Source organism: Anopheles coustani, chromosome X (assembly GCF_943734705.1).
Source record: "Anopheles coustani chromosome X, idAnoCousDA_361_x.2, whole genome shotgun sequence".
In the NCBI taxonomy this organism is placed as follows: Eukaryota; Metazoa; Arthropoda; class Insecta; order Diptera; family Culicidae; genus Anopheles; species Anopheles coustani.
This window is the reverse complement of record NC_071290.1, coordinates 16,531,238-16,556,794: the sequence shown is the minus strand read 5'-3', so window position 1 is coordinate 16,556,794 and position 25,557 is coordinate 16,531,238. Positions and strand designations below refer to the sequence as shown.

The 25,557-nt window shown below is 45.4% G+C and overlaps 7 protein-coding genes across 11 annotated transcripts in view; 2 read left to right on the top strand and 5 right to left on the bottom strand.

Annotated features, from left to right (window-relative positions):
- The first annotated feature begins 3,648 nt into the window (after positions 1–3,648).
- LOC131269796 (U6 snRNA phosphodiesterase 1) lies at positions 3,649–4,565 on the top strand. The gene is made up of 2 exons (XM_058272312.1): positions 3,649–3,945; positions 4,007–4,565. The coding sequence occupies exons 1-2, from the start codon at positions 3,777–3,779 to the stop codon at positions 4,543–4,545; spliced, it is 708 nt and encodes a 235-aa protein (XP_058128295.1). The 5' UTR covers positions 3,649–3,776; the 3' UTR covers positions 4,546–4,565.
- On the bottom strand, positions 4,503–6,242 carry LOC131269795 (protein Notchless). The gene is made up of 3 exons (XM_058272311.1): positions 6,033–6,242; positions 4,668–5,953; positions 4,503–4,587 (listed from the first exon to the last, which is right to left on the bottom strand). Exons 1-3 carry the CDS (start codon positions 6,189–6,191, stop codon positions 4,575–4,577), a joined length of 1,458 nt encoding a protein of 485 aa, XP_058128294.1. The 5' UTR covers positions 6,192–6,242; the 3' UTR covers positions 4,503–4,574.
- A 508-nt stretch (positions 6,243–6,750) lies between these two features.
- Positions 6,751–9,112, top strand: LOC131268738 (uncharacterized). Of its 2 annotated transcripts, none has more exons than XM_058271015.1 (5): positions 6,751–7,167; positions 7,234–7,448; positions 7,520–7,951; positions 8,025–8,247; positions 8,336–9,112. In XM_058271015.1, the coding sequence occupies exons 1-5, from the start codon at positions 7,012–7,014 to the stop codon at positions 8,486–8,488; spliced, it is 1,179 nt and encodes a 392-aa protein (XP_058126998.1). In that variant the 5' UTR covers positions 6,751–7,011; the 3' UTR covers positions 8,489–9,112. The 2 variants fall into 2 exon arrangements, with proteins under 2 accessions (XP_058126998.1, XP_058126997.1); XM_058271014.1 differs by having other exon boundaries at positions 7,508–7,951.
- A 1,022-nt stretch (positions 9,113–10,134) lies between these two features.
- LOC131268740 (probable nuclear transport factor 2) lies at positions 10,135–13,448 on the bottom strand. Of its 2 annotated transcripts, none has more exons than XM_058271016.1 (4): positions 13,142–13,431; positions 12,866–12,937; positions 12,702–12,800; positions 10,135–10,469 (listed from the first exon to the last, which is right to left on the bottom strand). In XM_058271016.1, the coding sequence occupies exons 1-4, from the start codon at positions 13,247–13,249 to the stop codon at positions 10,356–10,358; spliced, it is 393 nt and encodes a 130-aa protein (XP_058126999.1). In that variant the 5' UTR covers positions 13,250–13,431; the 3' UTR covers positions 10,135–10,355. The 2 variants fall into 2 exon arrangements, with proteins under 2 accessions (XP_058126999.1, XP_058127000.1); XM_058271017.1 differs by lacking the exon at positions 10,135–10,469 and adding an exon at positions 11,885–12,013 and having other exon boundaries at positions 13,142–13,448.
- Positions 13,449–15,002: 1,554 nt separating this feature from the next.
- Positions 15,003–16,027, bottom strand: LOC131269163 (geminin). The gene is made up of 3 exons (XM_058271491.1): positions 15,873–16,027; positions 15,703–15,809; positions 15,003–15,625 (listed from the first exon to the last, which is right to left on the bottom strand). The coding sequence occupies exons 1-3, from the start codon at positions 15,927–15,929 to the stop codon at positions 15,271–15,273; spliced, it is 519 nt and encodes a 172-aa protein (XP_058127474.1). The 5' UTR covers positions 15,930–16,027; the 3' UTR covers positions 15,003–15,270.
- Positions 16,028–16,939: 912 nt separating this feature from the next.
- Positions 16,940–25,557, bottom strand: part of LOC131269363 (uncharacterized) — a 33,084-nt gene continuing 24,466 nt past the window's right edge. Inside the window, exons 7-8 of the mRNA XM_058271714.1 lie at positions 24,064–25,489; positions 16,940–18,274 (exon numbers count right to left, since the gene is read on the bottom strand). Of these exons, the coding sequence (XP_058127697.1) occupies positions 17,143–18,274; positions 24,064–25,489 (2,558 nt within the window). The 3' untranslated portion in view covers positions 16,940–17,142. The remainder of the gene's footprint in view (positions 18,275–24,063; positions 25,490–25,557) is intronic.
- LOC131268823 (uncharacterized) lies at positions 18,349–20,586 on the bottom strand. 3 transcript variants are annotated; one of them, XR_009178981.1, is made up of 4 exons: positions 20,356–20,586; positions 20,115–20,278; positions 19,456–19,553; positions 19,297–19,392 (listed from the first exon to the last, which is right to left on the bottom strand). XR_009178981.1 is itself a non-coding variant. In XM_058271101.1 (2 exons), the coding sequence occupies exons 1-2, from the start codon at positions 20,499–20,501 to the stop codon at positions 18,851–18,853; spliced, it is 504 nt and encodes a 167-aa protein (XP_058127084.1). In that variant the 5' UTR covers positions 20,502–20,586; the 3' UTR covers positions 18,349–18,850. The 3 variants fall into 3 exon arrangements, 1 of the variants encoding a protein (XP_058127084.1); XR_009178982.1 differs by having other exon boundaries at positions 20,146–20,278; XM_058271101.1 differs by lacking the exons at positions 19,297–19,392; positions 19,456–19,553; positions 20,115–20,278 and adding an exon at positions 18,349–19,208.

Below are 25,557 nucleotides of genomic sequence, written 5' to 3'. Positions count from 1 at the left end.
CTCATCACGTAAGTCATATATTATTACACTATTGTAATGGTAGGCTACGGTAAATGTACATATTTATGCTCAAGAATGCTTGGTCTATTTGTTATTTGCTGAAAAACAAGTCTCATTATTTGTTTTATAACCAAATTTCATCAAAAATGATTGTACAAATATTCTAAAAATGCTCGGCAGTGAACGTGTCAACACCCACATAGTGAGTGACAGGCAATTCTGATCTTAACACGAAACCAATATAGTATTGCAAAAATGTAGGCTTATCGAAGCTAAGTCTATTTGTTGTTTGTTAAAAACCAAGTCCCGCAATTTATTTTTTATCAACAAATTTAACAAGCTGACAGCCAATGACCTATATAGTGAGCTACAGGCAATCCGGTACATGCCACGAATATAGTATCGCACTAATATAGTTGTAGGCTGTAGATGTTGAAAAAACTTCCCTTTGTGTAGCTTATTAGTATATAAGCTACATGTTCTTGATTTAAAAACAAGTTTAGATATTTAGTTTATAATCAAATTTCATCAAAAATGACTGTACTAAAAATATGTTCAAATAACGCTTGGCAATCAAATGTTGAAATCTGAAGAGCTCTTTTCCCATTTTCAGAAAATCCTTTTGAGTTAGAAAACAATCACATCCAAGATGATAAACAATTCATTGTGAAAAAAAAACAAGATGACAAATAAATACTAGCGTTTTAAATTTGATTACTTTAAATAAAAGATTCATATTGACTTCAATGCATATTGACAATTTTCATGAACCACTTCGAGTTATAAAACTGTACTATCCAAAGAAGGTAATCAATTTATTTTAGTTATTAAATGGAGGAGAAATATTAAAGCGAGTAAATTTGGCGCATGCAGTTTTCATTTGTTTTGTTTGAAATCATCTTCTTTGTCGTTGCGAAAGTTACGAGCGATTTGGGGAGTTTAGACAAAGTTTACCAAGAATTAATCCACTCCATTCACAAGTTCTTGGTCTATCTGGGAGCCTAAAATCGACAAAGCTAAGCTCAGTTCGTGGTCGACCACGTTCCTGGACATGATTTGTTTCAATGTTTGTCAGCGAGAGGATTGGGTGTTTATTGGCGAGCAGTCAACAGCAGACAGCATGCAGCTGGCAGGAGATAAGAATCGAAACTTAGTCCATCGTCGTCGGTCCTACCTCCGAAATGGTACACACAAGGGCGTCGTCCGTAGGAGTCGTTCGCATCTGAAAGGAACCGGAAACATCGTCGTCAAGAGGTCAGCAGTGTCCAGTGTGCTCTCGGCGCATAGGAAGATAAGCGATCGGAGCTGTATATCTCATCGCATCGTGCGGTACTTGCATTGCTCTTTCCAGCAACGACCTCCAATTGGAAAGGCAAACACAACCCGTGCGGCGCTGGGACTCACATTGTCATGCAAAATTACCTCCCCAAGTGCACTTAATGACGCCACACGGACACGGGGATGGCGCTTCTTGCGCTCGGAGAAAGTTGGACAGTATTCACCAACCGTTACGATGGACAACTGTCACCGGCAGAGGCGGGTTTATGTTCCACTCCTCCGAAGCCCGCGAGCGTCTCGCTGTGAGTTTCGGCGAAGTAGGCCATCCGAGATGTCTACAGGGGTTGGGAGTCATCAACATCATCATTCGTTTATCCACTCGGTAAGGGTTTTCGGGTCCACAAGTCAGTCAGCGTACATCTATCAGGCATATGAATTATCCAACCTACTACAGTTCTAGCACGAAAACCATGTCTATCGTTGTTCTAAAATTAAAGTCCTAGCTATAAAACTTTCGGACTATGTACACTTGAGTTCGCGAAAAGAACTTTAACGGTTTTGAGAAGAAACCATTAGGAGCTTCTCGGTTTTGTGTTTAGTCTTCAAACAGCTTTGTCCGCGTGGAGGAGTCGCCCTTAACAGTTCACCAACAGCCGGGAATCGATGGAATCAAAAAGCAGATGCAACATGGCATTACATGGCACGGTAGGCAAAAGTTAAGCGACGGTGGCCGACTCGATGGAAGCGCACAAGTAAATCAAATCAAGTAATCACATTTTGACCACTTCCCGCACCCCAAAGTCTTCTGGGGAGTTCCAGAGCGGAACTGCTAACTGAACGGCGGCAGCGGCAACTTCTTCTAAACCATGGCAGGAGAAGGGGGGAGGGAAGAGACTGAACACAAAGTTCCTCCTGAGATGGAACATAGATCTTCATCCTCACTTCGGGGCCAGCGAAGCCGGCGGATGAAAGGCAAACCGTAACGTAAGTTAGTTGTACGTCCGGATTGTCACTTTCTTATAGTTGGGGGGTGGTAATTGAAGCAATCTCCCCTCCCCCCAGGACGCATCCCGCTGGACGCTGGCCGGCGCCGGAAGCTCCAGCCCAGTCCCAAGTTATTGTGCATCGTAATTGAATTGAATTATGAAAGCAAACTGGCTGCAACGTGGCAGGGAAAGGCACGCTGGAATGTGCCCACACGAGCTATCGGATGCCCGGGCAATTGTGTACAAATCTGATCAACGTTTTCTGCTCCATAAGTACCATTAGGGAGACCAGTTTACTCCGCCCCCTCATACCCTTCTAAGCGGTGTACTAAATGCGACCACTTTGACTCGCACGGCGAGTTGGGGAGCGGGAGTAGCGTTTAATTGATTCACTCAATTAAACGGCGATCCATCATTTCACGGTAGGTTCTGTTTTAAATTATGTTAAAGCGCCCCCAATCGTATGATTTATCTGCTTTACTTGAGCGCTGCATACTTTGACACACCAAGACACCTTTTAGTTTTCCTTAAAATTTTGCAAACAAATTTTTCCGTCTATTTCGAGATTCCGTCTAACTCTAGAACTGTTGAAGCTGCGATTCTTAACACTAAAATACAAATAGGTGTGATTTTGACCCCAACGCAATTTTCAACTTTAATCTCGAAAACGGCTCTTTCTTAAAATCCAAAGCTACATCTAAAACGGTGTTCTACCAATTCTGAAAAGCAACTTGACTATCCCTAGAATGCTTTTCAGAAGTCATTTTGACACCTATACTTTAAAATGCTATAACTTCACTATTTTTGACGATTTTTCAAATCCGTAAACTGTTACTTTTCAGTATATTTGTTGACTATCTTTTAACGGTTTTGTTCTTTCGATGCATTTCTTCATCTGCTTCATTCATTTTGAAAATAGGGTTCAAAATGACCCCTAAAAAGCATTCTGGCAAAATTCCAAAGCAATGTATTCTAGTGTTAAATAATGCGAAGAAATGAAAGTACAGTAGTACAAGCATAATCATTGGAACATAGTTATGGAAACAGAAGCAATAAAAAATTACCACGGTGAGTCTAAACGTCGATGTCATAACTCGCATTATAAAACTTTTTTAGCACGTGGCTTTGCCAACTGTCAACAAAATGCAAAAACAAGACATGTTGTGAATGAGTAAAAATCGAGTAGAGGAGAGTAAAAGTTTGTGAAGTAATGTAATATGTTACTGTAATGTGTGCTGTGTTTCTCAAACCTCAAAGAAAAATGGATTGCAACGGTCTTTTCGGGTTTCGCGTTTCGTCGGATTGAGCCCTAAGGTTGACAGTTGACTTGGTCGGCGAGTCTACCTCAATTGTTGACTCCGTCTACGCATGCCATAGCAAACGTAAACAAAACACAGCCGGCAAAATCGGAACGGTTTCGTGCAAATACCAACGGTTTCAGAAGCTGGGAGAACGGCGTACATTACCATCTTCTGCTTTTCATCGGAATAGTGGTGTGAAAACGGAGCAAAAATGAATTCAACACCAAAACCTGGCTGTACCGCAAAACTGCCTTCGCCTGCCTTGACGGTGGTAAGCAATACGGACGAAAGCGAGCTGAACGATAGTACAAAGCATGACGGTCGAAAACGGTCGTTCCCGCACGAGCGCGGTATATGGGCAAGCTATGTTTTCGTTGATTGTAAGTACAACATATGCGGAAGCCGCAAATGCAATTGAATTAAAATGTTTTTCAATTTTAGGTAGTCATATTGATGGCCTACGCGGCATACAGCAGGAGTGCAAAACCTTCCTAGATACGGGTACAACTATCGACTTCCGGCTTGTGGACCACCTGCACCTGAGCCTTACCAAAACCTTCACCATCCACCACCATAATATCGCATCGCTGGTCGACAACTTACAGGAGCTGCTGACCGTGCAGAAAAATTTCCGCCTAGAATATGATGGTCTAGAAGTGTACGTGAACGAAGAGCGAACCCGCACGTTCCTTGGCGTGCGCGTTGCCCCTTCCTGCTGTGATACGCTGGAGACACTCGTCACCAGCTTGGACGAGTGCATGGAGCAGTATAAATTGCCTAAATTCTACACGCAACGTTCTTTCCACGTGAGCATTTTGTGGTGCTTGGACGACAGAGAGGAGGAAATTCGTGCACATTTGCCGGCACTGACGGATGTATTCGAACAGGTGTACGAAGAGGAGTACGGTGAAATGAATAAGCCAGTAGGAAAACTTAGTTTCAAGTGTGGCAATAAAACGTTTTATTTCCAGCTTGCTTGAAAAGGAAAGAATGTGTTCGATTGGAGAATTTAATATGCCCAGCTGAAAGAAAGGAAACGAAAATAAGGTTAGACAGTTAGATCACAATAAATCATCAGCGTCATCTGAACGGAATTACTTACAGTTTCAATACTTTATCCTTTCCGCCGGAGGCAACTCGTGATCCATCTGGCGCCCAGTCGACACCGTAAACTTCATCTCCATGACCCGGCAGTTCCTGTGCCAGTTTTCGCTCCTTGACGCTCCACACCTTCAGCGTGGAATCCCTGCTACCGCTGAGCACCAGTCGCGAGTCGGCCGACCAAGCCACGGTGTACACGGCCTGAACGTGCCCACGAAGCGCACATATAAACCGTCCATCTGACGCATTCCACAACCGTATTGACTTGTCGAACGAGGCGGACGCAATCAGCTTCACGTCCGGCGAATATTTCACATCATTCACCACGTTCTGGTGGCCGGTCATGCGTGTGATGAAATTTTTCTGGTCCGCTTTCCACAGGTACAGCGTAAAATCATCCGAGCACGATACCAACGACTCGACGCCATCCGGACACACCTTTTCGTACCGCGCCAGGGCCATCTGTTGGAGTGCGGCTTTGTCTGCGGTGTCAATTCCACCGTACATTTGGCTCTTGTCCATCACCGGATGAAACGGGCCAGTCCGCAGCACGTAGTCGGTGTTGAGCGCCAGATTGTTCACCCAGTGCGCGTGACCGGTGAAGGTTTTACACAGCACACCGTCTTCAGCGCGCCACATTTTGATAGTTCGATCCCGCGACGAGGTGTACAGCAGACCGGCACCACCCCAGCGGACGGCCGTCACTGCAGCGGTATGTCCCGCGATCACCTTCACGCACTGTCCTAGAACCACATCCCAGATGCGTGCATCATTATCGTTGCCGGCGCTGGCCAGAAAGCGGCACTCGGCGTTCCGATGATACGGTTCCCAGGACAGCGAACTGATCCATTTCTTGTGACCCACCAGCGGGCGGCCCAGCTGCTTGCCAGTGTCCGGGCTCCAGATGCGAATTTCGCCCGCTTTGCACGCGGACGCAATCTTCAGTGAATCGGGCGACCAGGCGACACACATCACCCATTGCCGGTGTCCGGTGCAGGTGTAGTGTGGAGTTTCGGTATTCAAATCCCAAAGCCGCAGCGTTTTGTCACCCGAGCCGCTGGCAAGGTGCATACTGTTCGGGCTGAAGGCAAGCGAGATGACGGCCTCTGCGTGGCCCGGCATAGTGCTTGTGCAGCGTGTAACGGGACGTACCCGGAACACAGCTTGCGGTTGGTAGACGATATCGAGCACATCTTCGATGTTTAGCTTCTTCAAATCGATAGTCTTTTCGATGGATTCCTTAATCTCTTTTTCCTCAACGAAAAACAAGTACGGCGTGGGTTCCTCCTGCGATTGTGTGTAGCAAACAACGTGGTAAGTTGAAAAAATTCCTTTTACAAAGCAGAGTTTAAACACCAGTACTTACATTTTTGAACAATGCATTGCAAATCTGTTCCAGCTGGTCCTTCTCCAATTCGATCGGCAATGTTACCGGTGGGCCAGCCTCTTCTCCCGCATCGGACACAAACCGGGCCTGTACGGTTCGCGTAACCGAATTTATTTCGTCTTCCTCCATCGTTTCCATTTTGGCTTCGTTTATTTTAACGCAAAACAACGATCCAATCGCACGTGCTTCGTATTGACAGCGTTGTCTCGCGTTTCATGTAAACATCATACAATATCGAAGGTATAAGAATGTGACAGTTCCTTAAAAATTGTGCTACACACCGAGTTGATCACTTGGAATCAAAAAGATGCTTTTAAGTATTTAATTGATTTTACTTTACACTAGTGTAAATTTATTATAATAATTTATTGCTAAACAAAAAACTGTTCTAAATAGTTTGCAAACATGTTCCGAAATCATGTTTAACCGGAACTGCGATGGGATCGGTATATGGTTCCGAATCAGGGTTTCAGTACATTGCCTCGGATTGTTCTATTGTTCTATCCATGTCGTAAAAAGCGTCCTGACTACACTAGTTTTGATAATTTCTTTTGTTTTCCTTAAATCACACAAAAGTGTAGATTTCATCGGAGAAAAAATAATGCAAAAAATGCATTGAAAGTACGAACAACAAGACTGCCCACCTCTAGTGCGCTGTTATGTGTCAAAATGTCTGACAAATCGTCAAAACAAAAAAAATAGGGAAGAAGACTTCCAGCAAAATTTTCACACAGTTTGATTTACCCACGCAGATCCAAGAAAACATTAGCGATGTGGATTGCTTATCTTGGGTAATATTGTGCCCAGTGTTTGCGTTTCAAAACAATTGTGCGTGATAATAGGAGACCTGCCTGCCTGCCTGCCATGATAAGCTGTCCGACGCAGCGACGTTGTTAAGCATTGCGAAGAATCGGGTTGAAAAACAATATTCAGTGATATACAGCAGAAAGAATCCGTCATGACCGAGAGCAAGGCGAGTGTGTGCTTCAGCTTGCTGTACATTCTATGTATTCAAGTGTTATCCACAAACTCGCGTACCTCCACTCTGTGGAAGCTGAATCCGGACGAGGGCAAAATCGTCAGTGTTGCGTCCGATAGCGACTGTAACCTTCAGGTATCACCTTTCACGGGCAACACGATTTTCGTCGTAGATTTTAAGCTGATTGTCTGATATTTGCAGGGCACAGACTCCCGCGTGGCTAGCAACCGAGTCGCAACCGATGACAACGACTACAGCACAGGCGAGCACAATGGCGAAGAGTACGTGCACCAGTACGTCGATGCGGAAGATGACGGTTCAACATTCTACATAATCACCTCGACGGCAGCTAACTACCGGGAGAACACTTGGAGGCGGCAATCGCGGGACAATGTTATAGTGAACTTACCAAAAGAGTAAGTTTTGTGCGTTGCAGTCTCAAAAAAAACGAACCAAATGCATTCCCATTTTCCAGCTCATCCAGTAGTGGCCCCAATGCCAGCGGACCCAAGAGTGGCACGGAAGCGGAAACGGACGTTCTCGATTGTGGTAAACCGGTCAACTTCACCTACTACGATGATTTGATTGGTGTCGCGCAGCGGTACAGCCATCCAATCGTGCCGGAGCCGGAGGTGGCATATCTGTTTCTGAAAAAGAAAGGTCCCAAGTCGCTGAAAAACTTCGACATCGATGCGCTGGAGCGACGCCTTCGTAAGGCAAAAAGCGAAAAGCCACGCTCGTTGCAGCTCTACAACCAGATTGGCAACTTTTGGCGAATAAAGGGCGATGCGCGCCATTCGATTGAGTGCTTCCGCAAGGCGCTGGCGATTGCTCCCACGAACGCCGAAGTGCTGCTGAACCTGGCGCGGGTTTTGTTCAACCTGCAATACCTAGACGATGCCATTCATCTTACGCGACGGTACGTACGGAGACGGAAGAGGAGGGCTGGGAACTCTACCGTGGCTGATGTTGAACATTTTCTTCTCCGCCAGGTCGCTGGAGGTGCAACCGAGAGATCGTAGTGCCTGGCGGCAGTACTTCACGCTGGGGGAAATCTTTAAGGCGTATGGCCATTTCCAAGAGTCGGTCAATCACTTACGCCAGGCACTGGAGCTCTACCCCCAGTACGAGCCCATCAAGAAGGCCATCGCCGATGTGGAGAACATTTCGGCCTCGTCGCTGCACATCTTCACAATTATCATCATTATATTCTTGGTACGGCGTGCGTGGGGTTAGGTTGTCGTGTTTGCGATTTCTCCCAGCTAACCGGAACCGCATTCGATTGGTCTCTTTTTTTTTGCAGGTTATGTGCGTCCTGTACGTGATTCTCTCTTCCAACGAAGGAAGCCAGAACAACCAAGAAGTCGAGCACAAGGCCACGCGCCACTTCAACCGGGCCATGGCCATGCGGTCGCTGAAAGGCTTTACGCAGCGATCGTTCAAAAACCGCAAGTAAACGCGCCCATCGTCGCAGCATCATCGTGGAAAAGGCACCGTGCGCTTCGGTCGTCGAATGGTGTAGAGTATAAGATGAGATTTGTGAAAATCTTCCGATATGCCACGCGCCCCCCAGGTGTAAGCTAATGCAAAAAAGCAAGTAACAGTAAAACACGCTAGTGGTATCTTAGAAATCGCGCGAACGGCAAACTTTAAAATGCCTTTGTGCACGACGTAACACTTCAGAGGTTTAACTTTAAAACAGAACAGGCAAGACAAACAAAAGCATGACTACTTTAGAAAGGCACTGCTAATATAACTATGAACTATGCTACCATTCTTCGAATTTCGAATCGCCATACTAGTACTCAAGACGTTACTTGTTTTCCCCAAGACGCACTCGTTTTATTTTCCTTTTTTTGCGTTTCTTGCTTAATTTGCGATCTATGTGGTGCAGAGAGACACTTCATTTCGCTAGGCAATTGAAGACAAAATGCCCTCTAACGGTGCACCTCCGAGTTGTGAAGGTTGTGAGGAAAACATATATATATATATATATATTGCAAAACAAACAAACACCGGAAGTTCAATGGTTTACCTTTTCGTTCAAGCGGAATTAAAAAAAATAAGAGCTCGAAAGTAACATGAATTGTTTCCACTCGTTTCGAATTTCAAAACGGATCCAGCTAACTAAATAAGGTAGTCCCGGTAGTCCCAAAATCCTCTGTAAATTGATTGTGATATTGAACTTTTTTTTACAATACGTTTTAGTGCTATTGATGCCTGATATAAAATAAGCTCGACTTTTAATGCCAAGAGTAACTTCTAGTATTAGGTACATTAGTATAGAATTTATTTCTGATGAGTTTGGAGAGCCAGAGTTTTTCGTTTTTGTGCGTAGTTGTATCAGCAGCTACTTATTTTTGTTTGTGAACGCGGTAAATCGCAGTGGTTTGAATTAACATTATTTGTTGCTCGGAAAAAGAACCATTGGCGCTCGGGTTTGCATGCGCTAACATACACACCGATGCCACTTCGTCCTGGGCTGACATACGCACGCTGCTGCGAATGGTTCGTTTTTTTTTTATTCTGATTTTAAATCGAATGTTCGTTCGCATGAACGGCCTGTGTTCCTTTTGATTAAAACCATCGAATTACGGCTACTGGGGGTCGCCGAAAACTGCTGCCAGAATGGCACCGATCACCGACAGCTGTTCTACACTATATAAACAAGCATATAGCAAACAGAATAAATGAACAGTTACTGAAATACGCTGAACCAACCAACCATCCCCTCGAGCTACATGGTAGCGAGATTCGAAAGCCACACACAACACAGCGTACTTAAGCAAGTGAAATCGATTTGGTTTTTCTTTTCAATTTACCGCTCGGTGGATAAATATATTGCCCTGCAAACATTTCTACCCCGGGGAGAGTTCAAGGAAGCTTATTTCTCGACGCGCATGTCGTCGTGCAGCCATGTTTCGAATCTGATCAAAGATTAATCTGATAATCTAACAATGACTTGTTTACCCGTACATAAATAAAGAATAATTTAGTGTAAAACCATACCATGGATCCGGATAGCTTTTCGATACCAGGCTTGTCAGCAAATATCCGAAAGCAAACACGCGCGGATGCGCGACGAATCAGAGTCGTTGAATGCTGGATTATTAATAAAGCATTGTTTATTGTAAAATCATAAGAGCTCCTCACTGCATCGTGGTGTCGTAACCGTCTTCGGCATTCCCTGATATTTATGGGTCCTACTAGACATTTCAATTTCAATTCAATTCATATTAACGTAAATGGGCTTAAAGTTGCAAAATTTTAATTTCCAAACTAATTTAATGATGTGGCAGCTTTAAATCTTCCCCGCCGTTCGTTTATGCCGTGTTGTGAATGTTAAGGCGGAAAATATCGTGCGCACAGAAGAACGAAGTTCCGAGTGGTTTCAACACAAACGTCTGAGAGTACGCGTGTGGCGGATCGTCGTCGCACTGGAAAAGGAAAAACAAACGGGTAAGTTAGTTCACTTCAACCGGTCGTGAGCGCATGGGACAGAGCAGAGTTATATAAACGTTTCCATGCCAAACATAGCATCGCTTGTAATACCAAACGTACGAAACGAATACACGGAAATCTTTATTTTTATAAATCTCAGTTTCAAAGTCCCGTGATGAGATGAGGCAATAAACCCTACATTTTTACAGTGCACGTGAAGCATGCCTTTTTACAATCTGACTCTAAGTGGAAACGGGACTCGAACACGGGTTTACCAAGAGCGAAGCCGTAGTCTTGCCGAGGAACCATAGCACAAGTTAGAAACAGTGAGGAAATAGCGCTACTTGAATGGCAAACGTAGATTTTGAAGAAAATTTTTATTTCGTACTATAAAAGATTTTTCCATTCGGGATTCGAACACCAAACCTCTGAGACAAGGCTCGAGCACCACTACCAGTACACCAGATGTACGAGGGTATAGCGTAGGGAAAATACAGGTATATATGGCTATGTGAATAAATTGAACCACCAAGCTGTTAATTTAATAATGGTTATGATAATTTGAAATCTATGTATCAAAATAGGATCGGATTTGAAAAAGTACATTACATATCTAAAAAAAACCATGAAAAAAAATTTTACAAACGTCAACAAAAAAGTTTTTCCTAGCCTAGATTCAAACTCCGATCCTCCGGAACAACACCCATGCACTTAGCCCCCTAGACTATTGATGAAAGAAAATTTCCGCGCGATATTACAGCTACTAATATGTCTGTAGGCAATCTGAATGTAGCATAGAAAATGAACCAATAATAAAAACTTTAGTCACATTTTTCCTCCCCGAGCTTCGCCGGGGCTTCGAGCTAGTAATTAGTATACATGTTAAGTGACGGAAGCAAATCGGCAAAAAGGAATATTGTAGTCCGTTAACACGACGCAAAGGCAAGCAAAACATGTACGCAACTGTTTGTATCGAAAACGGCAATCGCTGCATGTTTGTCGCATTAGGGTTTAGGATAGAAAATACTGAAGGCAGGGCAGTGTAAATGCAGTCGGTACCAACCTTGAATACTTAAATTGAGTCTCAAATGCATCTACCGTCAACGGAAACTGGTGCCTGCTATCGAATCATTACGAAAAAACTGTGCCGTTCTTGTTAAATATTGTGCGAGACTTGATGCATTAAAATCGCTAGAGTGTTGCAATAAAATTGCTGAAACGTATATGGTCAACCGTCTCTTTATTACTTTAACAACAAAATGTAAAATTTATTTTGATTTCCATATGATCGTTGTGCGACGAACAACACTCTGCGTTGCAGTATTTAAAGTTGCAACATCAATTTGTTGTAGATATTGACATCAAATTAAAACTAGAAACACAAAAGTTCCTCCGAAATAAACTCAAAAGGAAATGAAAGACGTCACTATGCCATATCATGAAGCGCAAGCCGAAAAATATCGTGCTGCACGAAAAAGCTTGTACCGATCGGTTTCAAAACAAAAGTCTGTGTGTAAGCCAGCGGTTGATCTTCATCGGTCTACGATTGTAAGAAAATCAACCCAATCGTCGATGGTTCGGCACAATTTCCATTTGACGGCGTGATGCAAAATGTAGGCAGGATATGCGGTTCACCGAACGCACCCGGCACAACAATGAAAAGAGAAGTTGTGAAGACAAATACAAAAGAAAATAATTAGACATGAAAATCTATAAGAAAATTCATCGCCCTTTTTTATGAATATTGTGTTAGGCCCGTGTAGCAAGGATACGATGCCTGACATTAATTTTAGCTTCATCCAGGTTATCCAGGAATGTTGCGCCTAATTGAAAGAGTATTTATCCTATTGTTTTGGGAAACCGTTTCTATCCGTAAAGGCTGGAATAGCTTTCAAATGGATTCACTTTCCTTTGAGATGAGAATGTCCAATCAATCCAACCACCCACTTAACGAATATTGAGAGCATATTCAATGTCATACATTGTGATAGGAATGGTATGGATTATAAGAACTAACGTTCAGTTCATTATTTGATATGTGTTTGATCGAAGAAATAAGTTGAAAGTAATATTCTATTCGAGTGAGGGGCACCCTGCGGATGAAAAGGTTGCGGCATCAGGGAGATGAGATGCATGTGTGGTGCGTCTTGGCAGACCGGGGGAGACAAGCGTGTATGTGCATCTTGACTATTCTAAAACCATCAGATATCGTTATTTTGCATACTTACTTGCAATCTTCCTAGGACATTGATTAAGATTCCTCCGTCAAACATGGGTTGCGAGTCCACTGCGGTCAGTACACGGCTGATATTTTGGAAGGTAAGGCTCTGTATGGAATAAGAATATTGCAGCGTTGAAGCAGGGATATACGAAAGAAGCGTAGGTTGCTTACCTGAAGTTTTTCCAAAATTTTAGCTGCACCTTGTATTTGTTGCCCTTCGAATGTCATAAAGGAGAGCTCGGCCTACGAGTGGAAGATTGATTGAGAATGAAGTTATCGGAAGCAACTGTTTTAAGCCGAAATAGGAAACACACGCCACTTTGCAACACCGAACTATATGAGGTTATGTACGGGCTGCAATCGTACAACATTCGGCTGAGCATCGATGGCCCCTTGCGAGCCAGACTACAGCAGAAGGATGGACGATACCGATTTTTGAAAACTTACGTTGTATAAATTAACCAATTGCGGTCGACTAGCTGAGTCATCAAATAAGGCATAGTATTGGGTGACGAACCCTTTACCGATTTCTTCGTATTGTGGATTTAAAGCCATGTTTTAAACTCAACAACAACAAACGCTACCCGAAAAACTGTCTTTTTCTACAGACGGATCGACATCAACTGAAATGCACAGCTATTTAGCGATTGGAATCTCTCGCTACTGCCCACTGATGCCGGAAGATGTATGTTTTAGCAGGGAGCTGAAAAATTTGACCATTAAATGTCAGTCAAGCCAAGCTACCTAGCAGTCCGCAGCAAGGTTCAACTATGGCTGAGAAGAAGTCAAGTCAAGATCACTGGAACGAAGTTATATTCCCTTCAAAGTTTTACTTTGCTCTGGGACCCTTGGGCAAAAAGCAGTTTTTCGAATAATTTTTGCACAGTCATTTCATGAAGAAGTATTTAATTGTTCTTGCTTTTTGTAAACGTGAAGGATTTTCTTATGTAAGCGATACCAAAGCCACCAATTCAATATCCTTGCCAAGAAGAGGCTGTGATTCCACCATCTATTTTTATATTCATCTTGAGTTTCCGGCAGTATATATAGTACACAACTGTTTGCTGAATATATCCCCATACAAGTCGGGGTAGGCACATTTGACAATGAAACTATTTAACTAGTTAGAAATGCTTTGTAAAATGGAAAATATTTTTGCTTTTTGTAATCGCTGATAATGAATGAACACTTTGATATGCATGCACTGCCGTCTGGGAAATGTGCACATCGCACATCATGTTTCAAACATGTCCCCGTAAACGACATTGACAGCTGCACTAATAAATGTATTTTTTTTCGAGGCATTTGTTTTCACAAACTTCGAAACGGAGAGAAACAGTAGGCTTTCGATTATGTTAAACAAGCGTAACACAAATATGGTGAAAAGGTAGAGTGATGTGATGAGTTGTTTGATTCTCCATGTCTTACGTGTATGTATTTACGTGCTCCTCTTTCCAGGCAGAGACCAGCAAGATGAATAATGATCAAATTCACAACTTCAATCCATCATCTAAGCAGACCGAGGCCACCGAGCATGATGCAGTGAATAATCGCTTCATCGCGAAGAAAGTACCGGAAATTGCATATTGTTTGTCATGTCGTTCGCAATTCGGCAATTCGCTCCCGAACGATATTATCCAGCATTACATGAATCAACGGCACGAACCTTGCTGCCGTTGTCTCTATTGCAACGGCCCCATGTACCGCTACAAAGATAGTAAAGATGAAGTGCAATATTACCATGATTGCCATCGTTCCAAGCGGTTTCTAGACAATTCTTAACATAACCTATACCATTCATCAGGCTGATGTATCTCTCAATGACAAACACTTATTTATTCCATCAAATAAAGAAATATAGGATCAATTATATCAATAATCCTTGGTATTTAAACATAGAACGCTTTAATACAACTAGTTCGCTTAGAGCCGCGTTGTTCAAAGAACGCTTGATAGAAGTAATGAATTCGTATCCACCCATTTGTTTTCACTCTCATTCATTGGGAGAATAAGAAGGCACTTCCGATCAATTTCACAACTACAACACATCAACAAAGCAGTCCGAGGCCACTCACTGATCGAAAGTGATGTATTGACTAATTCTTTCATAGCGAAGAAAGGTACCGGAAATTGCAAATTACATGTTGCCAGGCTTCCGTACGATACTATCCAGCATCACATGAATAAGTCTCATGCACCATGTAACGCTACAAAGATAATGAACATGAAGTGCATTTTCATGATTGCTATCGTTTCTATCGCTTTATACATAGTACCTAACATAAACAATATCTTCACCAGGCTGATGTATATTTGAAAAACAATCAATTATTTATTATATCAAATCAAGAAATATAGAATGTAGCAATAGAAGTAATGCTCATTTCAATTTGCAAACTTTGCAAAGCAAAGAGCATCAAATATGATTGTTGATGGGAGTTCAAATCCAGACCGCTTTGATATAACTAGTTCGCTAGGAAACGCGCTAACAGCAAAGTTCTTTTGTTTGAATGAAACTGAATATCGTAAGATGATGATGGTAACAAAGTAATTGAGAATGGAAAAATATTAATAAGCTAATGCTCGAAGCATGAATCATTGCCTTGGACAACACCACTATCATCCACTGGATCCGATTCACCTCGTTTAACTTCATCGTCCGTTAGCAACTCCGTGAGCGTGTCAATAGCCTCTTGCAGCTCTCTGTTAAGGGTGTTGGTTTTTTCTAGAACACTTTGCAATCTAGATACAGTGATGTGAAGATCTGCGTTTTCAGCCAACGCTTCTCCTAGTGCTATTCGTCGCTGCTCCGCTACAGACATCCAGTAATTCTCGCTGGGGTTTTCGGCTGTGATGTCCATCTCGGCTTGACTGGCAGTTTGTGTCGATTTGGAGGCCACCATTTTCGACCGTTTAGGTTCTGAAGGTCCCCTGCAATAAAATGGAGTTGTATAGGACACGTTAACGCTACATCACGACAAGACCATGATAAATCTAGAAATACATACTTTAAGATGGACCTTGCGTTAGCAGGAAAACTTCCGTGTTGCATGTTTTCCTTCAGTGTGTTAAAGTCTCGTTCTTTTAGCATCATACGAGATGATTTCTTGATTTCCTAGAAAGAGTGTTAGCATACAGTTAAGAGAGCTGTTTCCTAGCGTTCTTTTAGATTGCCTACCTCTTGTTCCGCCGACGAATCCTCGGGTATTATGATGGCTGTCGATGAAGCACTCATTTTGGTAAATTGTACCGCACAGGACAAGACAAGAACTGCTTGATTTTCCCTCCAAATGTCTCTTCACAATAAACTGACGGCGTCCAATACGGTTGACAACTGATGCACGACTGACAGGCCTGCTGTCTTCCTGCGTAAGATAATTATATCTAAGGTGCTCGTTGACAGATTGTTCGCCATGATGAAAATTAGATTTAATTTCTGTTAAATAAAGCCTGTTATCTTTAGACATCAGCCCGAAAGAATTGAAATAATGTTCAAAGGACTCACAAACAAAGCCTGATGTATTTCGATTTCTTCTAATCTTCTTGCTGGTCTCGAACCAAGGTATGTTTTTGCCTACTAGCTGATTTCATTAAATAAATCTTGGTTCTCCCGACTGTGAACGCACAATGGTGTTATTAATATATATATTAAACTATAGTTTAATGATTTAAAGAGATCCTTACGAGATAAGGATTTTGTCATAAAACAGTATTCAGGTAAGAGATCAGGTCTGAACACTCGCTTTTTGTTCTCACAAAAAGTTACAATATTGTGTAACTACAAAACTTACAGCTTCATGTTCGTATGATGCTCCTGCGGCTTGCTTTATCCTTTTATGTTTGAAAAACTGTGCAATATTTGATTTAAAAGCATACTTCTATTTACTTTTTAACTAATTTTTATTTACAATTTCATGTTTACATTGTTTGCATTTGTAACTTTTTCGGTCACGGAGGAGTCCGATGGAAAGGGCAAGCCAATGCGAAATGCTGCACAAAGATGTTTTAACAAATGTCCTTCTTACCTTATTTGGATATCGTTAAGTAACAGTTCAGTTTGATAGACATTTCATAAACTTATCTTGCACTTCGTAAAGCGTATGTTCGAACGTGGTTAGGTCTGATCTTGTTATTTGTAATATCAGAAGAAAAATAGTTTGTTGGAAGAACAACCATCGGTTGCAAACCTTTTGTCATCAGATTGAGATATGAATAGAGAAACAAATGCGAAGATTATCAGTACTTTAGAGTTGTTATTTTGAGGAAAACGCGTTAAAAGTAATCGATTAAAATTAAAAAAACGTATCGCTTGCGTGGGCAGACCCATACGAATCAATGCAGAGGTGTTAAGAGGGTGTTGAACGGGCATCATCCGCTGTTTGTGGCACAAGGTTTTGCAGAAGAACCGCGATTAGTTGGTTTTTATTCTGAGCGCCAGCATTCCAGACTTAGGAGTTACTGCGCAGCTCGATGACCACGCCGTCGACGGTACCGTTGCCACTGATGTTTGGTCCACAGTGCACATCCTGGTACTTCAGGCCCGAATCTCCTCGGTAGCGACTAGTCGTGGTGGTGTGTACCTCACCCGTCTCGACCACCGGCAGGCCGCGGCCGGGTTTCCGATAGAAGTGTTTCTTTGTGCCGGTAGAAGCGCCGGCAGGCGAAGCACCGTACCCGTCCGGGTAGTCCTCGGTGCTGGAGCTGCCACGGCGCGCGATGCTCGCGGTGTCCTTGTTGAGTGTGGCCGGCGAGCGCGATCCGAGCAGATGCTCCTGTTCGCGTGTGATGTACGTCCCGAGGTACTCCTTCGACGGCGAGGAAGAGCCGTTGCCGGCCTCGACACCGTGCAGCGTTCGGTAGAGCTCCGGGGCACGGTTCTGCAGGTTACGCAGGAATACGTTCTTCTTGTCCAGCGTGTTGCCGGACGGTGATTCCGCGGCGCCACCCGGATAGTATTCGAGCACCCGGTTGCCCGCTAGCCCGTCCTCGTACTGCCCAGCCTGCGTCAGGTCGCGCGTACTCCGGCTGATCAGGTTCACGATGGAGGGGCTCTTTAGCTGCACCGACGCGTCCCTAGGGGCCGGCTGTCCCCCCGAGCCCGGCTCGTGCGGGAAGGAGGGGCGATAAAGCCCGCCCCCACCACCGCCGGAGGTGGGCTGCCCGCGGCCCAGCTTCTCCAGGTAGATCGGACTAGGATCGTTTGTGCCGTTCAGGCCGTGCACGTTAAACGACTTGCTTCGGTTGAGGGCCTTGTAGGTGCGCGCCGGTTTCACCGGGCCGGTGTTCGCCAACGGCGTCGACTTCTGTGCCGGACCCTGGCTGACAGTGTTGACTATCGACACGTTGATCGTGGACGAGTGCAGCGGTCGGGAGCGCTGAAGTCGATGGTGGTCGTTGCGCGGCAGAGTCTGGGAGGTGACGGCGTAGACGTTCGCCGGTTGTCGCTCGCTCGCGTACGACGCTGAACCCGGCTCTTGCTCGTACTGCCCTCCTCCACCTGACGTCGTTGGCAGGCGGTTGGTACTCTTGCTGAACCGGCCCAGCGTGTGGTGGACGTTCTGTGGCGGCTGGCTGAAGGACCTGCAGGCAAAGGAAACCCGATTTTAATAGAGCAGTGTCTCATGAATATTTCGGGGAGATTCAATCGTTAATCCAAGGCAACAATCGATCCTTTTAGATTTGCTCTCTTAAGCCCTAAACGGCGGACCTTCAGGGCCGAATACTTCCGGTAGGTTTCCGTACGATACTATCCAGCATCACATGAATAAGTCTCATGCACCATGTAACGCTACAAAGATAATGAACATGAAGTGCATTTTCATGATTGCTATCGTTTTAAGCGGTTTATCGATAGTTCCTAACATAAACAATGTCTTCACCAGGCTGATGTATCTTTGACTCTTTGTATAACAAACGCTTATTTATTATATAAAAAAAAGAAATATAGCATGTATTGTAGTAATGCTCATTTCAACGTGCATACTTTGCATAGAATAGACAATCATGTATGATTGTTGGTGGGAGTTCAAATCCAGAGCGTTTTGACATAACTAGTTCGATAGGAAACGCGCTGTTATAAATTCTTTTGTTTGAATGAAACTGAATATCGTAAGATGATGGCACCAAAGTAATTGAGAATAGAGAAATATAAATAAGCTAATACTCCATGCATGAATCATTGCCTTGGACAACACCACTATCATCCACCGGATCCCATTCACCACGTGTAGGGTCCATAATATCGTCCCCTAGCAAATCCATGAGCGTGTCATTAACATTCTGCAGTTCTCTTTTAAGGACATTGTTTTTTTCTACTTGACTTTGCAATTCACATGCAGTGATGTGAAGACCTGCGTTTTCAGCCAACGTTTGTTCTAGTGCTATTCGTCGATGTTCCGCTAAAGACAACCAGTAATCCTGGCAGGGGTCTTCCGCCGTGATGTCCACCTCGGCTTGACTGACAGTTTGTGTCGATTTGGACGAAATTTTCAACCACATAGGTTCTAAAAATCCTCTGCAATAAAATGGATTTGTACAGTTCGCGTTAACGCTACATCACGACAAGACCATGATAAATCTAGAAATGCATACTTTAGCGTTGCCCTTGGGTTTGCAGAAAAACTTCCGTATTGCATGTTTTCCTTGAGTGTGTTGTTACCTCATAGTTTTAGCATCATACGAGATGCTTTCTTGATTTCCTAGAAAAAGTGTTAGCATACAATCAAGAAAGCTGTTGCCTAGCGTTCTGTTGGTTCGCTTACCTCTTGTTTCGCCGACCAATCCTCGGGTATTATGACTGCCGCATTTCCGTACGATACTATCCAGCATCACATGAATAAGTCTCATGCACCATGTAACGCTACAAAGATAATGAACATGAAGTGCATTTTCATGATTGATATCGTTTTAAGCGGTTTATCGATAGTTCCTAACATAAACAATGTCTTCACCAGGCTGATGTATCTTTGACTCTTTGTATAACAAACGCTTATTTATTATATAAAAAAAGAAATATAGCATGTATTGTAGTAATGCTCATTTCAACGTGCATACTTTGCATAGAATAGACAATCATGTATGATTGTTGGTGGGAGTTCAAATCCAGAGCGTTTTGACATAACTAGTTCGATAGGAAACGCGCTGTTATAAATTCTTTTGTTTGAATGAAACTGAATATCGTAAGATGATGGCACCAAAGTAATTGGGTATAGAGAAATATAAATAAGCTAATACTCCATGCATGAATCATTGCCTTGGACAACACCACTATCATCCACGGGATCCCATTCACCACGTGTAGGGTCCATAATATCGTCCCCTAGCAAATCCATGAGCGTGTCATTAACATTCTGCAGTTCTCTTTTAAGGACATTGCTTTTGTCTACTTGACTTTGCAATTCACATGCAGTGATGTGAAGACCTGCGTTTTCAGCCAACGTTTCTTCTAGTACCATTCGTCGATGTTCCGCTAAAGACATCCAGTAATCCTGTAAGGGGCCTTCCGCTGTGATGTCCTCCTCGTCTTGACTTTCAGTTTGTGTCGATTTGGACGAAACTTTCTTCCACACAGGTTCGTAAAATCCCCTGCAATAAAATGGAGTTGTATAAGTCGCGTTAACGCTACATCGCGACAAGACCATGATAAATCTAGAAATACATACTTTAGCAATTCCCTTGTGTTTGCAGGAAAACTTCCGTGTTGCATGTTTTCTTTCAGTGTGCTGTTACCTCGTTCTTTAAGATTGCCTTTCTCTTGTTCCGCCGACGAATCCTCGGGTATTATGCTGGTTGTCGATGAAGCACTCATTTTGGTAAATTGTACCGCACAGGACAATACAAGAACTGCGTGCTTTTCCCTCCAAATGTTTCTTCACAATAAACTGTAGGCGTAATAAATGATTGACAACTGATGCTGGATGCTGACAGGAATGCTGCCTTCCTGCGTAAGATAATTATATCTAAGGTGATCGTTGACAGATTGTTCCCCATGATGAAAATTAATTTAAAATTAGATTTAATTTTTGTCAAGTGAAGCCTGTTATCTTTAGACATCCACCCGAGAGAATTGAAATAATGTTCAAAGGACTCACAAACAAAGCCTGATGTATTTCGATTTCTTCTAATCTTCTTGCTGGTCTCGAACCAAGGTTGATGTATTTGCCTACTAGCTGATTTCATTAAATAAATCTTGGTTCTCCCGACTGTGAACGCACAATGGTGTTATTAATATAGCTTAATGATTTAAAGAGATCCTTACGAGATAAGGATTTTGTCATAAAACAGTATTCAGGTAAGAGATCAGGTCTGAACACTCGCTTTTTGTTCTCACAAAAAGTTACAATATTGTGTAACTACAAAACTGGCAGTTTCATGTTCGTATGATGCTCCTGCAGCTTGCTTTATCCTTTTATGTTTGAAAACCTGTGCAGTATTTAATTTAATAGCCTACTTCTCTTTACTTTCTAACTATGTTTTATTTACAATTTCATGTTTACATCGTTTGCATTCGTAACTTTTTCGGTCACGGAGGAGACCGATGGAAAGGGCAAGCCAATGCGAAATGCTGCACAAAGATGTTTTAACAAATGTCCTTCTTACCTTATTTGGATATCGTTAAGTAACAGTTCAGTTTGATAGACATTTCATAAACTTATCTTGCACTTCGTAAAGCGTATGTTCGAACGTGGTTAGGTCTGATCTTGTTATTTGTAATATCAGAAGAAAAATAGTTTGTTGGAAGAACAACCATCGGTTGCAAACCTTTTGTCATCAGATTGAGATATGAATAGAGAAACAAATGCGAAGATTATCAGTACTTTAGAGTTGTTATTTTGAGGAAAACGCGTTAAAAGTAATCGATTAAAATTAAAAAAACGTATCGCTTGCGTGGGCAGACCCATACGAATCAATGCAGAGGTGTTAAGAGGGTGTTGAACGGGCATCATCCGCTGTTTGTGGCACAAGGTTTTGCAGAAGAACCGCGATTAGTTGGTTTTTATTCTGAGCGCCAGCATTCCAGACTTAGGAGTTACTGCGCAGCTCGATGACCACGCCGTCGACGGTACCGTTGCCACTGATGTTTGGTCCACAGTGCACATCCTGGTACTTCAGGCCCGAATCTCCTCGGTAGCGACTAGTCGTGGTGGTGTGTACCTCACCCGTCTCGACCACCGGCAGGCCGCGGCCGGGTTTCCGATAGAAGTGTTTCTTTGTGCCGGTAGAAGCGCCGGCAGGCGAAGCACCGTACCCGTCCGGGTAGTCCTCGGTGCTGGAGCTGCCACGGCGCGCGATGCTCGCGGTGTCCTTGTTGAGTGTGGCCGGCGAGCGCGATCCGAGCAGATGCTCCTGTTCGCGTGTGATGTACGTCCCGAGGTACTCCTTCGACGGCGAGGAAGAGCCGTTGCCGGCCTCGACACCGTGCAGCGTTCGGTAGAGCTCCGGGGCACGGTTCTGCAGGTTACGCAGGAATACGTTCTTCTTGTCCAGCGTGTTGCCGGACGGTGATTCCGCGGCGCCACCCGGATAGTATTCGAGCACCCGGTTGCCCGCTAGCCCGTCCTCGTACTGCCCAGCCTGCGTCAGGTCGCGCGTACTCCGGCTGATCAGGTTCACGATGGAGGGGCTCTTTAGCTGCACCGACGCGTCCCTAGGGGCCGGCTGTCCCCCCGAGCCCGGCTCGTGCGGGAAGGAGGGGCGATAAAGCCCGCCCCCACCACCGCCGGAGGTGGGCTGCCCGCGGCCCAGCTTCTCCAGGTAGATCGGACTAGGATCGTTTGTGCCGTTCAGGCCGTGCACGTTAAACGACTTGCTTCGGTTGAGGGCCTTGTAGGTGCGCGCCGGTTTCACCGGGCCGGTGTTCACCAACGGCGTCGACTTCTGTGCCGGACCCTGGCTGACAGTGTTGACTATCGACACGTTGATCGTGGACGAGTGCAGCGGTCGGGAGCGCTGAAGTCGATGGTGGTCGTTGCGCGGCAGAGTCTGGGAGGTGACGGCGTAGACGTTCGCCGGTTGTCGCTCGCTCGCGTACGACGCCAAACCCGGCTCTTGCTCGTACTGCCCTCCTCCACCCGACGTCGTTGGCAGGCGGTTGGTACTCTTGCTGAACCGGCCCAGCGTGTGGTGGACGATCTGTGGCGGCTGGCTGAAGGACCTGCAGGCAAAGGAAACCCGATTTTAATAGAGCAGTGTCTCATGAATATTTCGGGGAGATTCAATCATTAATCCAAGGCAACAATCGATCCTTTTAGATTTGTTCTCTTAAGTCCTAAACGGTGGACCTTTAGGGCCGAATACTTTAACTTTTTTTTTCATGGCCGAAAACTCCATCAAAATTTCAAGTGCTCAAATATCTCTATTCGCTACCAACTCCTAGCTCTGCGACAAAGTTGATATCCGCAATGTACAATAAGCACACAATCGAGGTACTAACATTCCGTGGCTGTTGAAGACAAGAACTTTTACACCTTTTCGCTAACTTAAATCAGACAAAGTTTGGGAGCGATTTTTTTTTTGAAGATCTAATCTCCTCCAGCGCCTCCCCCTCCACCTTGCCGCTTATGTACCAACAATTTCGCCAATGCGTTGCTGTTGTTTGTTTGCTCCAAAATAAAAATGACTGAATACTTGAAATTAATAAAAACCAAACATCCCACTATTCGCAGCGACAAATCTTACGAAAAACAAAACCCTGTTTTTTTTCTATTTCCTAAAACAGGTGATGTAGATCGGTAGCTGTAAGGCATCCGCGAATGAGTGGGCTGAGTCCGCCTCCGCAAGCCAGAGTGGTGGAAATGAAATATCGACCAGCCGTCCGAGACGCAAATGCGATATCGGAATCTGATGGCGGTGGATTGGGAATTTTTAATGGCTCTGCTACTCCTACAACGATTCAATTGGAGTGGCTATCGACGATTCTAACATTTTCCAGTTTCCAGTACAGTTTACACACAAACTCCAGCCAAATTTGTGAAGTAAATCCGGCGATTTTGCAACATTGTACATTGGAAATACATCTAATACATACGGCGGAACCAAATCTGAACCGGGTACAGAACCACGGTGCGCCACGCAGAGTCTTTCTATTGCTGAAACCTAATTTGGCCATCGACTCGGCTTATCGGTGTTGATCGGGTGACCTTCCAAACCATTGCAAGTGCATATGCAGCTCGCAGTTCGGCCTGACGAGGATCTGATGCTCGGACTCCTTTAATCGGATGAATTCCGGAGAAGCCATGAACTCAGTTTGATAGCCTGGATCCGTTACCACAACGTTGCGTTTGCACAACAAATGTGTTGGGTTCGCGCACGTCTGCCCAAAGAAGGCGAAGACCTGTGCGGAACCCGTCCTGTTAGCACCAGCAACTTACCTTGTATGGGACGCGGAATAGTTGCGCTCGTCACGGCGTTCACGCCCTGCCGCCGCCGCCGCCGCCGCTGCAGCCGCCGCCGCCGCTGCCGCCGCCGGGTTGTATTTATTCTCCTTGCCAAAGATGCTGCCGCCGTACGGGTTTTCGCCGAGATAGTACTTCTGACGGGGCGTGGGCCCACCACCGCTGCCGGTCGTCATGTCGGAGACGATGTCCGAAGAACCGCGTCGCTCGCGGGGCCGTTCGCTGTCGCGTCTGGTGCCGACGCCGTTCGGCTTGTGACTGTTGACAGCCGGTGGACCGGCGACTACCGAGCGCTGCTCGTCGCTGCCAGCTGCGTACTGCTGTAGGTGTTGCGCGTGGTGACGTTGGCCGAACAGCGGCGACTCGTTGCTGCTGATGTGACCGTCGATGACGTTGTACTGCTGGTAGGTGGCCGAGTGGCGCTTGTGCTGCCCGGGCGTGGCGTGTTGTGCTGCCAGCAGCGTCGACGACGCCGGGGAGTGGGACCTCTGCTGCTGTTGGTACTGCTGCTGCTGCTGCTGCTGCTGCTGCTTGGAGCTACTCTTGGTGGATTTGTGCTTGCGCTCGGCGCTGGCCGACCGTATCTTGCCCATCAGCTTGCGGATCGAGTTGCCGATGGCGGAGCCGACGCGGTTCGCCTTGGGCGGCGTACTCTGCGCCCGGCTGGTGGCACGCTGTTGCTGCTGCTGTTGATGCTGCTGCTGGTGCTGATGCTGGCCGAGGGACTGCTGGCTGCCGGCGTGCCGGCTCAGATCCTGGATGCTGCTGAAGCGGGTCTTCTGGTACGGCTTGCGCAGGGTGCTGGCGACGGGCGGTATCTGGATCGGGGAGATGGAACGGCTGCGCGGAGTTCCCGGGTAGCCGTGGTGGACGACCGGGTGTGGCATCGCTTTTCCGACGTGGTACTGCGCACTCGCCCCGTACTGCTGCTGTTGCGTGGGTGACACCTGCTGCTGCTGCTGCTGCTGTTGACGTCGCTCGAGCACCTTACGACGTTGCGGAACAAGCGGTCGGCCACCGTCGGGGTGGCCGGTCAGGGAGTGACGGTCGGGTGACACGGACCTGCCGCCGTACCGTGCGGCGAAGTGGCGTTCACCGGACACCGGATTTTTCGCCGTTTGCGGTCGTGGAGCCGTCATGTAGGCCGAACCCTGCATATAGCCATGCGTTCCGTGGCGTTCGTGATGGAACTCGTCGCCCACATCCTCCCGGTAGTCGCGGCCATCGCTCGAACGCTCGCTCAGCCCGTTCATCGCCCGTCCTGGATGCTTCGCGGTCCCGTGGCCTCCCTCCAAAAGGAGCAGATCCTCCCGTGAACCACCCGTCCCCCGGCTGTACGGTTGACTGCGGCTTCCACCGGCCGACCACTCCGAGATGCCCTGGTAGTACGCCTTCGATCCAGCTGCCATCTCGCGGCCCCCTTCTCGAGCCCTCGGTGGCCCTGGAGGACGACGTTGTTGCTGCTGCTGG

What these genes read in the sequence shown, in the direction of transcription:
- LOC131268823 (XM_058271101.1), bottom strand. Translation starts at nt 20,501, where the DNA reads ATGAGTGCTTCATCGACAACCAGCATAATACCCGAGGATTCGTCGGCG. An exon ending in AACACAAGGGAATTGCTAAA is followed by an intron (nt 19,209 to 20,355) that starts GTATGTATTTCT and finishes ATTTTATTGCAG; the next exon opens with AGGATTTTTAGAACCTATGT.
- LOC131268740 (XM_058271017.1), bottom strand. Translation starts at nt 13,249, where the DNA reads ATGGCTTTAAATCCACAATACGAAGAAATCGGTAAAGGGTTCGTCACC. An exon ending in AATTGGTTAATTTATACAAC is followed by an intron (nt 12,938 to 13,141) that starts GTAAGTTTTCAA and finishes TTCCACTCGTAG; the next exon opens with GCCGAGCTCTCCTTTATGAC. An exon ending in ATGTCCTAGGAAGATTGCAA is followed by an intron (nt 12,014 to 12,701) that starts GTAAGTATGCAA and finishes TTACAATCGTAG; the next exon opens with ACCGATGAAGATCAACCGCT.
- LOC131269795 (XM_058272311.1), bottom strand. Translation starts at nt 6,191, where the DNA reads ATGGAAACGATGGAGGAAGACGAAATAAATTCGGTTACGCGAACCGTA. An exon ending in GCAATGCATTGTTCAAAAAT is followed by an intron (nt 5,954 to 6,032) that starts GTAAGTACTGGT and finishes ACACAATCGCAG; the next exon opens with GAGGAACCCACGCCGTACTT.
- LOC131268738 (XM_058271014.1), top strand. Translation starts at nt 7,012, where the DNA reads ATGACCGAGAGCAAGGCGAGTGTGTGCTTCAGCTTGCTGTACATTCTA. An exon ending in GCCATTCATCTTACGCGACG is followed by an intron (nt 7,952 to 8,024) that starts GTACGTACGGAG and finishes CTTCTCCGCCAG; the next exon opens with GTCGCTGGAGGTGCAACCGA. An exon ending in TTATCATCATTATATTCTTG is followed by an intron (nt 8,248 to 8,335) that starts GTACGGCGTGCG and finishes TTTTTTTTGCAG; the next exon opens with GTTATGTGCGTCCTGTACGT.
- LOC131269163 (XM_058271491.1), bottom strand. Translation starts at nt 15,929, where the DNA reads ATGAGTGCTTCATCGACAGCCATCATAATACCCGAGGATTCGTCGGCG. An exon ending in ATTCGTCGGCGGAACAAGAG is followed by an intron (nt 15,810 to 15,872) that starts GTAGGCAATCTA and finishes CACTCTTTCTAG; the next exon opens with GAAATCAAGAAATCATCTCG. An exon ending in AACGCAAGGTCCATCTTAAA is followed by an intron (nt 15,626 to 15,702) that starts GTATGTATTTCT and finishes ATTTTATTGCAG; the next exon opens with GGGACCTTCAGAACCTAAAC.
- LOC131269796 (XM_058272312.1), top strand. Translation starts at nt 3,777, where the DNA reads ATGAATTCAACACCAAAACCTGGCTGTACCGCAAAACTGCCTTCGCCT. An exon ending in AAGCTATGTTTTCGTTGATT is followed by an intron (nt 3,946 to 4,006) that starts GTAAGTACAACA and finishes TTTCAATTTTAG; the next exon opens with GTAGTCATATTGATGGCCTA.